The following is a 12,768-nucleotide window of genomic DNA, read 5'->3' as shown; positions in this document are numbered from 1 at the left end:
CCTTGCCATTGTTCTATATATTTGGCAGTCAAGTTAATATATCAATACCATGATTCGTTTTAACAGTATGTAACCATTGTATAGCGACATAAAATATACTTTAAAATCACCTATGTGAATTATAGCTGCGTATTTATACTCGAGAATGCTTTGACGCGCTACCACAGGCAGCGCATGATCCCTAATGGAACGTCTGGCAATTTCACCAAGGGGTTAAAACTTATAATTTATTATAATATAATTTGATAAATAACCATTTGGTGAATTGCAGAATTACAGGAAGGTATTGGCACAATTTCACCTAAGTCAGTCTGGTCACTAGGAACTTACCACAAGCTTTTGGACATCAAAAAGAAAAAACTTTCAGGTGAATTACAGTAGGCCTAATGTTTTTATAAAAAACAAATAGTTTACTGTGCATACAGGGAGCTATTGACACAATTTAATCTGTTGTAAGTCAGTCTGGTTAATCTACAACCTTTGAAACATGAGAAGAAAAAAAAGAAGACTTTTATTATATTAGAGACATCTCCTAAAAAAATAATTGTAATTACTGTAAATAAATGAAGGGAGGTATTGGAAAAAAGTCAGCTGTAGTAAGTCAGTCATACCAATACAATCAAGCTTTGGGTTTTGAACATGTCTGTTTTTGAATTTTAAAAGTAATTTTAATTAGCCTAATACAAATTATCCGTTTTAACAACTTGGAGGAATGCATTATAAGCGTCAAAGCATTATAGAATATATAGCCTATATGCAGCTATAATAGACGTAGGTGATTTAATAAATGTTGATATACAATGGTTAGCTACATACTGTTAAAACTGGTGTTGATATATTTTTTAGACTGGTGACTCTAGAACAGTGGCATGGAAAACTAACTGTATCGCGCTCCGAGAGCCCTCTAGTGGTCGAGAGCATTTCCGTTGTGTTGCGGCTTTATTTAGTTGTGTTGTACATTTTCCGTTGTGTTGCGGCTTTATTTAGTTGTGTTGTACATTTTCCGTTGTGTTGTGGCTTAATTTCGTTTTGTCGTGAACTTGTTTGCTTTTTAAATTTCGTTGTGTTGTCGTGCACTACTGGGCCACCGTAGCAATGATTCTCGAACAAGAAAAAAATGAGGGAGGACCATGACAATAGACGGATTGTTGTCGATTTCTAATTACTGCGATCATGTTTAAATGACAGATTTTTGGAGGTGTGGATTTCTGAATTGTCCATTTTGATTTTGTGGTGACTAACATTTGTTGTCTAAAAGTTCATTGGTAAGTTAATTAATAAAATGATTAATTACCATGGAAACAAGGTTCAAGCGTCTGCATTATTAGGCTAGCCATACTGTTTCTCTTAGCGTAACGTTAAATGAAAAACCTGGAGTGGAGCCGGAGCGGAGTGAAAACAATCCTTTTAAAGTGAAGAGGAATTTGCTGCAGCTCCACTAATACTCACAGACAGGTCAAATGTTTTGGTTTCGTTTGGAACAAATTCACAGAGTGAAAAATATACGAACTGTAAAGTAAATTTACCTGGCATACCTTTTTATTGTTGTATAAAAGCGAAAGCACACCAGCTGATTTAGCTGTTGTTCTAAAAATCGTGCCGATATTCAGTAGCATCTCTTTTTACCCGTTCAATAGGCTATTGGTTAGATATAATCTCTATTCGAGAATGCGTAGATCTACGAGAGACACTGACAGAGGCAGGAGCTCAAGTCGGATAATCGAAACATGAAACACCTTGGAATTTATGACTTGAGGAAGAGTAAATGCAATCTACTTTCCTGTTAAATGTGTACAAGAATAACAGTTTCGGCTATACAGTCTGTCGAATCCTCATGTGTCATGTTTTGAATAACCTTGCGCAGTGTGAAACGACACAGTTAGAAGGCGAGAAACCGTATAGCTTTTGATGAACAGGTTATGTCAACGAAAACAATCCCGCTCCACTTAACAGAAATTGGAAGATTTTCCCACTCATATTCTTTCTGCAAGAAGCGAATTCACATACCGCTTGAAAACAGCTGCTGATAAACATCGCCTCTAGCATAAAAACAGCACATCACAACAGCACAGCAAAAGCACATGCTCAACCCCCATATGGATTATTCATTGTAATGCATCGCGATTATTAGGCTATTATATATGATATATAGCCTACATAAAAAATAATCAATAGCACCCGCCAAATATTTAGAAAAACTAAAAGTGCCAATGAGTGTGAAAACAAAAGAATATGCACAGCTCATTATACGTTTTTAGAATAAGATGCACAAGTATCATTTTTCATTTTGATGAAAATGCATTCGGTTTTCCTCATAATGCCATTGTTTAAAAGTCCTAGGCTATATAACAAAGTTATAGCCTACATGAGAAAAATAGACATATGCAACTTATCGCTTTAGGTCATGGCGTGAATACCTGATTCCACATCCCTATAGCCATAACAAACTCCTGTCATAAATAAAGATTATACTCGAGTCCATGAGCACTTACCTTCCGCCGTTAATTCTCCTCGGGTGATCTGGAAAACACTTCCCAAAGTGTGTAAAACTAGAGCAATTCCCACAAACACATCGAGCGTGCTTGAACCCGCCATATCAGATATCCTCTGAGGCTGATGTCCTCAGTTTCTTTTGCTCTGTCGCCGCCAAAGAAAATGTAAAATAAAGACAAAACAGCGTGTGGTGGTCAGTCGCTGAGCATTCCGCGCTCCTGCACTGTGTATGTGTGTGTGTGTGTCGAGCGCGCTGCTGAAGCTACTGCCTCACCGCTCCTGGGATGCGACTCGAGGGCCCGCGACGCGCTTCCGATAACGCGTTTCCTTGAGACTCAAGACCCAAACAAATCCTAGCAAGCAGAGTTCAAGATAGTCTAGAAAAAAGACCACTCTAGTTCGCCTCTTATCACTGCATTCAACACGAAACCAGGAGGTGTAGATGGCGTCACACATGTAGGCTACCATCAAGAGTGTCCTGACTCTGATGGGGGCTTCACAGACATGAAGTGGATTTGGAATTAGACGGTTCACTGATTCTTAAGACATGAGACAAAACATGACACACAAATTTATCATGCCTTTAGTTTTAGTTTTTTAAATAGCAGTTCCACTTTAAAATGAAGCAGATATGATCACTAATAGGCTATTTTAACACAAATACACAATTTCATTAGAAAACTATATATTTGTATATAACTTTATTTAATCATTATATTAAATAAAATATAGGCCTAAACATTATAATATCCTGTAACAAAAAGTTATTTAAAAAAAAAAATTCACAGATGTGACTGTCAACATTGTTAGACATGATTCATTTTAAAATACACGTAATAATCATCAAACCAGAACAAATTTACAGTACAAGGTTGAAAAGAGAAAGCCCATAATTATATAAACTAATGTGCCTATATTTATGTATATAAAATAAAACATAAAAAACACTTACAAAAATGTCTTTAACCCAAGTGTCAAGAACTAGTGATTTACATAATGTATTACTAACTTATATGCATGAGAATTATGGAACAGAACTGGTTGTGTTTAATCGCTCTGATTGCTCTTACAGTAAATTTGGTAAAGATTGCCTGCGTTGTCCCAGAGGCAAGACGGGCAATGGAGGGGGTGAACAGGGGGATCATTAATGTTTGGGAATGGCACTGGCAGGCTTTTCCACACTGTCTGCCAAGCAGAGTCCCTCTAGAGGACAGAGAGGCAGTGAGCTGTGGTTGAGCGCTAACCACCTCCCTCTGCTCCTTCAGATCAGGACAAGCAGCCTAGCAAAAACATTTAAGGATGAAGCATGCTAAAGCCGCCACATTAGCATTCCAATTTAAACACCCTTACAGTGTCGCATCGAGAGCCAACACACGTAGAAACGCTGACTGAAAACCTTGGTCTCGGATCTGAGGACCTTGATTTATTGTGCTCATATTTCTTAGGGGTTTGCAAGGTAATGCATTTAACTAATCATGTTCCCAAGATGTTATCTATAATCCTCTTTGAAGTGCACAAGCACCTGTAAACGAAGTATGTGCAAGTGTACAAGTGTTAGCATTCTGTATTAATAAGAACAATGTAGAAAGTAAGTGCATGTGTTGATTAGAATTGTTTGCGTGAAAATGAAAACCGATGATATCAAAAGAAAGTGAGAGAGAGAGAGAAACAACAGATTGGGAACAGTGTGTAATTGTTTCTGAGCTTCTGTAGATTTAATTTTAAAAAAAGAATAATAATATTTAACAATTATTTTCTTAGTTTGAGTTGTCTGATTTTTTTGTCAAATATATAATTATTGTGTTTGACTAATATATGAATACCACATGTAAAGGTTATCGAGTCAATCCAACATTAAGCAGTTTTAAATTTACAGGCATTCCCAAATTCTTCCCATTTGCCCTCTTCCCAGCATGCACTTAGATATGAATCAGTATAGTAGTATTGTTTGACCATTTTCACATACATTTCTGACAGAAAACAGATACCCTCCTCAAATCATTACTCCGGTAAAAGTATTACCTACTCCTTTTCGTTTTAACTTGAGTACAAAAGTACTTGATTTTATAATATACTTAAGTATTAAAAGTAAAAAGTACTGGCTGATGAATGTTAATGTATACTAGACACACAGATAGAGCTTAAAATAGCTCAGTCGGACTTCATTATGAATTATTATTAAGCCAGGCAACACTAGTCGGAAGTTTATGCACTCTGCAGCAGACACATAAAGTGACCCTATTATGGATTTTTGAAAATGACCTTTCATGTAGTGTGTAACATAGCTCTAAGTGAATGAAAGCATCCTGCAAAGTTTTAAATCTGAAAGTGCACCGTTTATTATTGTCTTTCAAAAGCAAGAGTCGACTCTGAATCAATGAAATGAATTGTTTTTCAAACGAGTCATGCCGTTTCGTCGTGACGTCAAGATGAAAAATTAGCATATTGCCCGCCCACTTATTGCGGGCGCAGACTCCAGGGAAAACTTGAACGCCCAAACCATACTGTCTATGCCTCATACTGTTGCTGTGTTCCATTTATTTTACTGATGACTGCTTTTCAAATCTTGGAATTCAATGCAGGATTCGCAAACCGCTTGCTCTTGAAAGATGGTGTTCAAAATACTTAGTTTTGAGTTTTACATTGCGTTGGTCTCTAGAGCTCGGCTAATGTATGCACTGTTATTGATACAGTTTCCACATGTTCACCGCAATAGATTAGAAAAATGCTCGGTAATTAAATAAGTATAAATAAAATAATCGGTTTGTTGACATGCATTTGTTAATGCTGATAGTGATGAATTACAGTTGCAACATCTCATAATGTAGCCTACCTCAAACTGAGTAGTGTATCACAGAGAAACGTTATGCTAGAGTTGTCCTTGAGATGGAGGTTAAGGTTCGGGTTGAATGAGTTCTTCTTCCCATGTTTCATCATCGCACTCGTGCTCGCATTGATATGGTAAAATCCGACATCATTGTTTGTTACTGTGTTTAGTTTACGGACAAGCAAGCAGAGCTGACGTTGACACTGTATGGTAAACCAATCACAACAGAGCTGTCTGGCCAATCAGAACATAATGTGGGAAGAAATGTGCTGGTTACGTTGGCCACCGTAGCTTCGAGGTTGAAAAGGGGAGTTAGATAAGTCCATAGCCTTTTCATCTCCGTGCGTGAGATGAAAGAATCATCTCAGAATCATCATGATTCTGAGAATCAGCAGAGCCCGTCTACGGAGAGCCTGCCCACTCCCTATTAAGTCCTATTGTACCAAATTTTGGTTGTAGTTCCACCAAAGTTCCACTGGGGGCGATCGCCCGAGTGCAAAATGAACGGGAGTCTATGGGGCTAGACGGCTAAATTTGTCTCTTTCACCCAATTGCCGTTTAGAAATCTCAGATTTGATTCTAGGTTTTGCAAGTTCAACATGGGTTATAGGTCGAAAGTTGAATGAACGAGTATTTATATCCTTTTCTTACAGGTTGAGTTGTTGTTGCCTGTAACACGCTAGCATTCTGCTAATAAACGCTGATTTTTCAGTGAAGGATTGATTACGACCAGAGATACCACTTGATGGCATCGTGGCATCCGAAGCGGGAACAGAATGTATTCTAGCAGAAACTCTTCTAGCACGTGTGTTTACCTGTGTCAGCTGTGTTGTCGATGTTGTCAAGAGAAAAGAAAGTGCAGAGCCCGAAAGCACCAAAGTGACTGAAGGATTGCCGTAAAGCAGTATCTCTGGTCGTACGATGTGTATGACGTCATTGACATTTTAAAAGACTTTTTAAAGGAAATAAGTGACTCTAAAAAATCTAACACCCAGCAATGTGTAATTTTCTTTGCATCTCCTTTCGAATACAACATTCCCAATTACTAGACAAAAAATGATATCCTGAGAAAAGTGGATTTTGAGGGGTATAGCTCCATAGACCTCCATTTATTCTGCACTCGTCCTGTGAGCACCCTCATGTGGAACCAGAGTGGATCTGCAACCAGTTCAGAAGCCGGAAGTTTACTGAGAGTGGCAGTTCTCCCCATAGATATACATAATAAAGGCTAGATGTCTTACGGTGGAGTCTCTAACGTCATCACCCGGTGGCCATCTTGTCACAGGAAAGCTTTCTGTAAGGTGAGTGATCTGCACGAACACAAATAGCCTACACTTATCTCACTGAAATCTTGATGGATTTACAAAGGTTTGGTTTCTTACAAACGTTATTAATGTGGCTATAATTCTGGATGCTTGAACATGTTGAAATATATAATATTATAATTATTCATAAGTATGCAGTGTCATAACTACATATCTGACGTTAACAAACCAACCCGTTTGAAAATCGGTAGAAAATTGAGCAAGTTATGGTTATTTAAAAAGTACATGCAACATTAAAACATGTTACGAGTGAGCGAGCCCCCCTGTGGCAAGATGGCCGCCGTGTGCGGACGTCGACCTCCATTGGCAGATGCAATTGGATCGGTACAATTCGCGAATAAATCGTTCAGTGCGATTTGCTAACTGACTCAACAGGTTGATTGAAAAGAATGAGCTCGTTTTCAAATCGGACACTGTTATCGTGTCACAGAGTGAGTGACAATTTCTTCAGTTCAAAATAACGAGGAATGACGTTTTTATGAATTGTATTGGAGTAAAAAAAAAAAAACGATATCATGCTTTGGAATGTATGAAGTAAAAGTTTCCCAAAATAAAAATACTAAGATAAACAACAGATACTTTAAAAATGTAGGCTACTTAGTAGCCTACAGTAACAAAGTAAAAAGATTTCGTAACTGTCCAACACTGGGAATAGTAATTATTCTGTCTGATACTCGCCTGAGGCTTTCACTTGTTTTTAATTTCTTTGACAGAGGTCTTGACTCTTTTCTCATTACTTCATTACTGAATTAGCATGATATTTATTTAAAAAAAGAAAAGCCTGTGGTATGTGTACTATTGTGCCAGAAACAAACATGATGATTTCTTCATTAACCATATTCAGCATTATACAATTAGCAATCATGTCTTCAGTTTAGTTAAAGGGCATTACTAACAATTTTAAGAATACTATACAATCTTTTTTCTGGTGCTTCTCATTCAATTTCTGAGTAAGAAAAAAAAAAGACATTAAAATGAAAGTGTGGAATTGATGAATGGGCTAGATTATGCTGGCTGCATATTTTTATTCCACTGAGATTCAGATGAACTGACTGCGCATTTAAGCACAATAATGAAACACCTCTGTGCAAATGTGAGTGTGTGCGTCTATGCTTGATGAATATATACTGTCTCTTTCTATTAGTTTTTACACCTCAGCAACACTGGCAAACGTTTTCACTGTCTTTCCTGCCTCACACACTGTTAATAGAGAAATCCCCGCTGTATAAATTTACAAAGCATGACAGGGAAGTTCCAGTTTGGAAAACAAAATATTTCACAACCAAAAAAAACAAAACAAGATAAATGCAAATAAATAGCTGTAGTTTTAGAGGATACAAGGAGTTGTTTTATTTGCAGTAACCAAATTGGTGGCAGAAAGGAGTGAAAGTCTAAAACAGGTGCTCTAGTGATTCTATATTGACTGTTATGCTGACGTCAACATTGTATACATGTTGAATAACAACAGAAGTCCAATGCTATATTTTCAGTATCATAATTATAGTCTTTTAGACGCTCCAATCAGACAATGAAAATTACAAAAAAATGTAGATTATAAAGAATGGTTGGCTGTGCCTATTAACTGACACTAAATGTTTTAATAGTTTGTAAAAGTTCAAACTTAAATTTAATGTGAAGCACATTTCAGAAATCCCTTTAGTATGTTTTTAATAGATCCATAATTCTAAAACATTTTTGACCAGAGTCACATTGAGTGCAACAGTCTGAGCAATGACTCATTTCCTACATAATTCATCTATATGTGTACACTCTTTTTAAAATCACCATGTTTCATTTCATGCTGTGTACTTGCTGTGATAAATCAAAGCATTTGTTTTGACTTCTGGTTAAAAAAAAAAGCACCAGAAATAAAAGGAAAAAGATTGCAGGATTAAAAACACCACAATATGACAGTTTATAGCACTGAACTATAAATGTTAACTAATTCACTTGTCTTTGTTCATGTTTTGGTATCATTATAGTTTTCAATTTTATCATCTGTCAAAATGTGGTCTGCCTGAATCCAAAAAGGAGATCAAGTGGTGATTGAACGCACATTTGAAGTAATGAAAATACAATATTCTCAAAACCACAGAGATCTGGAAGGAGAGCAGGCTAAAAGCAAAACAATCTCTGAAATGGCACCCTGAGTCCATAACAGAATTGATAAACCTTATGATAAAATTTTTATATTGTGGTCATCTTAAATATTTAATTTGAATAACGATGTTATTTTCTTAACTTTCCCTTTATTTTCTGAAATACATTGTTTGGCATTTTCAATGAAACAACAAAGATGATGTTAAAAAAACAAAAAACAAACATAAATTCACAGACATATTTCATATTTGTGTAGCTGAACTTGAACATCTGGCTGCATGGTTAAGTATCTGTTGCTGTTGAACCTACATTCAGTAGGCATCTATCAGCAAATGTTAAAGCAGGCACTGACATAAAGTATTGGCTCTTGTAAAATACGATGGAAATGTAATTTCAGCGCCTCAAAGAGCCTTAACAACATGTGGAATGAGTTATGTCAGATTCTTATAACAAACTTTTTATGACTGATATAGTTCAACTGCTCATTCTGCTTAATTGGAATTGGAACTTGTTTGTGTTTGCACTTTTCCTCCCATGAGTTTGTGTAAAAAAAAACAAAAAAACAAAAACAAACTCTAAACCAAGCAAGTACAGTCATGTTGTCAGGGAGGCTCAAATGAAGTGGAAAGCACTTTAAATCTATAGGGACATGACGGCCAGTGTTTGCGTGTCTGTTTTCATCAAGCTTCAGAACTGTTTGGGCACTTGTAGAGTGGGTTGGAGAAAGAGAGCTTGCTTTCCTTTGAGCTGGAGACCTGAATAGCACACACAAGCAAAGACAGGCCCAGATGTACAAATTAAAAGCACTGATTATACTTCTAGTACATTTACACAGAGCCAGCAATTGCATCATGATGTGGCATTAAGATATACATTTTTCCTCAGCTGCCTTCTCTTCTCTAGTACCTTATTTTTATGAATTACTTAAGCAGCTGAGGAACAGCTGAGGTACATCATCGGTATGTCTTTTAAAAGTTAAAATGTTTTTGGAGTTAAACCTATTTTAATTATGACAACTGGAGTTTCATACCTTTGGATCATCTTTCCATGGATAAACGCTGATGTTTAGTTGAGGATGTACAGGCCACCTTGGTCTAATGTCAAGGGAGGGCAGCTGGAACAAGAATTAGCAAGTTAACTTAAAGGGGTCATATAATGCGATTTCTTGTTTTCCTTTTTCTTTAGTGTGTTATGTAGCTGTTTGTGCATGTATAAGATCTGCAGAGTTACAAAAGTCTCAAACACAAAGAGATTTTCTTTGTAAAAGTTAAGGCTCAGCCACGCCTTCCTAAAACGCTTCATTCAAACACGCCCCCACAAATCTACGTCAGTGTGTGGGGGCAGAGTTTCATAACACCGCCCAAATGTACAGTATACGCAAAGAAAGGCGGCGTAACTTTTATCCTGGTAACACTTTATTTTGATAGTCCACTTTAGACATTCTACTAACTATAAGTAACTTTGCAACTACGTGTCAACTATCCGTCATTAGACCGTCTGCTTAATATCTGCTAACACTTTATTTTGTTGGTCCCCCAACAGACATTCTACTGACTATAAGTAATTTGGCAACTACAAGTCAACTTATTCTACTAACCCGAACCCTAACACCTAACCATAACCTAACAGTCTACTGACAGCCTACTAATACTCTAATGACAGTTAGTTGACATGTAGTTGAAAAGTTACTTCTAGTTAGTAGAATGTCTAAAGTGGACTATCGAAATAAAGTGTAATCTTTATTCTCGCTGTATTATCATTGCCGCAGGCGCTGCCATGTTGTGGAGACACTGTGTTTTTCGTTGCGAAAGAACAGTACAACAGTACAAAATATTTGACTGTGTGCTGCGCATTTTTCGGAGGAGTGTTGCCAGTACAAGGCCAGCTGTGCACAAAGGCTGATTCTAAAAAGTGGGGCAATACATCTTTGCAAGTACAGTCTGGCGCTTCTGACTCACAGACACAGACAGTAAGTATGTTTACTATAATATCAGATTATTATAATCTGATAAGTTCTGGTCCAGTCGCGCTGGCAAAGTTGATCAATCAGCTTGGCCATCTGCATTTTCCGGATCAGATTCGGGTTCGAATTGACATTATCACCTGTCATCATTGCTTTGCTATTGCTGGAGCTGATGTTCAAAATATGGTAAGGGGCGTGACATTTCCGTCCCACGCTTAAGGTATTCGGGCCAATTATGATCGCTGGCCAATCAGAGCACGCTGCACTTTTCAGAACGATGAACTTTGTAAAAATCGACATGTTTCAATAAGGCAGGGCATAGAGGAGCAACAATAATGTACGGTATGTGTAAAATATATATTTTTTTAACCTAAATCCGTGTAAATACATTGCATTGAACCAAATACACAAAATGTTATTTTTAGAACTGTCATATGACCCCTTTAATAAAATCTCAGTTATAAGTAAAACATAAATAGTTTAATTAGTATTATAGCGTCTTCAAAGTTCACAGTATAATTTCAAGCAAAATAAATTCCAATTACATTACATTAGTGTAATAAGTGACTAGAATGACAAAACCAAACACTAGGGCTCCCATTGAATTACATTTCTGAAGCAGCCCATTGACATTAATGCATAACTGAGCAAAATGTGGAGAAATCTCAGTTAGCCATTAAAATATGCCAGGCCTCACTGAAAACTGCCCCTCACTGCACAGGAGAGTGAAAATTACTGCATGTCGCATGCGGAACACAGCGAGTTTAGCACTGAGTGTTAAATGCACACATGCTCACACCAACACAAACACACAAACTCAGGCTTGCGGGTCAATATTTCCCATCAACAGTGTGACAGAACTCTCTCACACCTACAGAGCGGTTCAAATGACTGAATAACACCGTTCGCTCCAAAGTGGAAAACATGCAGTAAGTGGAAAAAAGAAAAGAAAATGGAAAAAGAGTGTCTAGGGAATGTAAGGAGATAAATCCAACATATAAAACAAGGCAGTGAAAATTAAGATCTCTATTAATAAACAAACACACAATTGCATAATATAAGCTGTCAGAGAAATCAACTCATTTGATCATGAAATTTAAATATTAAGGTAGATGACTGACCTTTTTCAGCAAGTCAAAGGTTGAGCTATCCAACTCTTCATTAGCAATAAGACCGGAGTCTCTTTTCAGTCAAGAAAAAAGCAGTCAATACCAACACACTTTCTAATTATATAGAGTTATTATATAGTTAGTATATATAATCTTAATGTGAATTGACTTACTTTTGTGAATGTCTCTTTTGAAATAACCAGAACAAAATGACTCCAGTTGCAATGACTACCAGGATCACAGTTACACTTAGTCCGACACTGACAGCTGCAGAGTTCAAAATGACACATATTATTGTGTGTGTATATATATATATTAGTTGATTATCTGTATGGGAACAATGTACATTTATATTCAAATGACTGCATAAGCATACTCACACATCCAATTACGTAGTTTACTCTCCGGTATCACAGATGTTGTGGGAGTAAATGATTTTTCTTGGCAACGATTCCCAGTCCACTGTGATGGACAACTAGAGAAAGACAGAAACACATAATAATTATTACACACACACACACACACACACACACACACACACACACACACACACACACACACAGTTTTTCATTTCTATCCTTGTGGGGACATTCCATAGGCGTAATGGTTTTTATACTGTACAAACTGTATATTCTATCCCCTTACACTGCCCCTATCCCTAAACCTACCCATCACAGGAGACATTCTGCATTTTTACATTTTCAAAAATATATAATTTAGTATGTTTATTAACCCATTCCCCTCATGCTGGCTGGTCCCCACAATGGAGGTGAATCTCAGGTTTTAATATCCTTGTGGGGACATTCGGTTCCCACAATGCATAATAAACCAAGCCACACACACACACACACACACACACACACACACACACACACACACACACACACACACACACACACACACACACACAGAATGGCAGAGATTTTTCCAAAAGAAAAAGAAATAAATAAC

The 12,768-nt window shown here is 37.0% G+C and overlaps 2 protein-coding genes across 8 annotated transcripts in view; both read right to left on the bottom strand.

Annotated features, from left to right (window-relative positions):
- The window catches only part of plxdc2b (plexin domain containing 2b), a 61,987-nt gene extending 59,078 nt beyond the window's left edge, over positions 1-2,909 (bottom strand). For both annotated transcript variants that reach the window (XR_013794550.1, XM_079585916.1), the window contains exon 1: positions 2,493-2,909. Coding sequence is in view for 1 of the 2 variants with exons in the window: in XM_079585916.1 (XP_079442042.1) it covers positions 2,493-2,595 (103 nt within the window). In the remaining variant the exon portion in view is untranslated. The remainder of the gene's footprint in view (positions 1-2,492) is intronic.
- Positions 2,910-9,301: 6,392 nt separating this feature from the next.
- Positions 9,302-12,768, bottom strand: part of malrd1 (MAM and LDL receptor class A domain containing 1) — a 64,839-nt gene continuing 61,372 nt past the window's right edge. For all 6 annotated transcript variants that reach the window (XM_079585821.1, XM_079585823.1, XM_079585824.1 and 3 more), the window contains 5 exons: positions 12,198-12,292; positions 11,991-12,084; positions 11,830-11,890; positions 9,776-9,859; positions 9,302-9,500 (listed from right to left, as the gene is read on the bottom strand). In XM_079585821.1, the coding sequence (XP_079441947.1) occupies positions 9,426-9,500; positions 9,776-9,859; positions 11,830-11,890; positions 11,991-12,084; positions 12,198-12,292 (409 nt within the window). In that variant the 3' untranslated portion in view covers positions 9,302-9,425. The remainder of the gene's footprint in view (positions 9,501-9,775; positions 9,860-11,829; positions 11,891-11,990; positions 12,085-12,197; positions 12,293-12,768) is intronic.

This window comes from Phoxinus phoxinus (genome assembly GCF_949152265.1).
Source record: "Phoxinus phoxinus genome assembly, chromosome: 2".
Taxonomy (NCBI): Eukaryota; Metazoa; Chordata; class Actinopteri; order Cypriniformes; family Leuciscidae; genus Phoxinus; species Phoxinus phoxinus.
The sequence above is the reverse complement of the archived record's forward strand: the minus strand, read 5'-3'. Positions and strand labels throughout refer to the sequence as shown.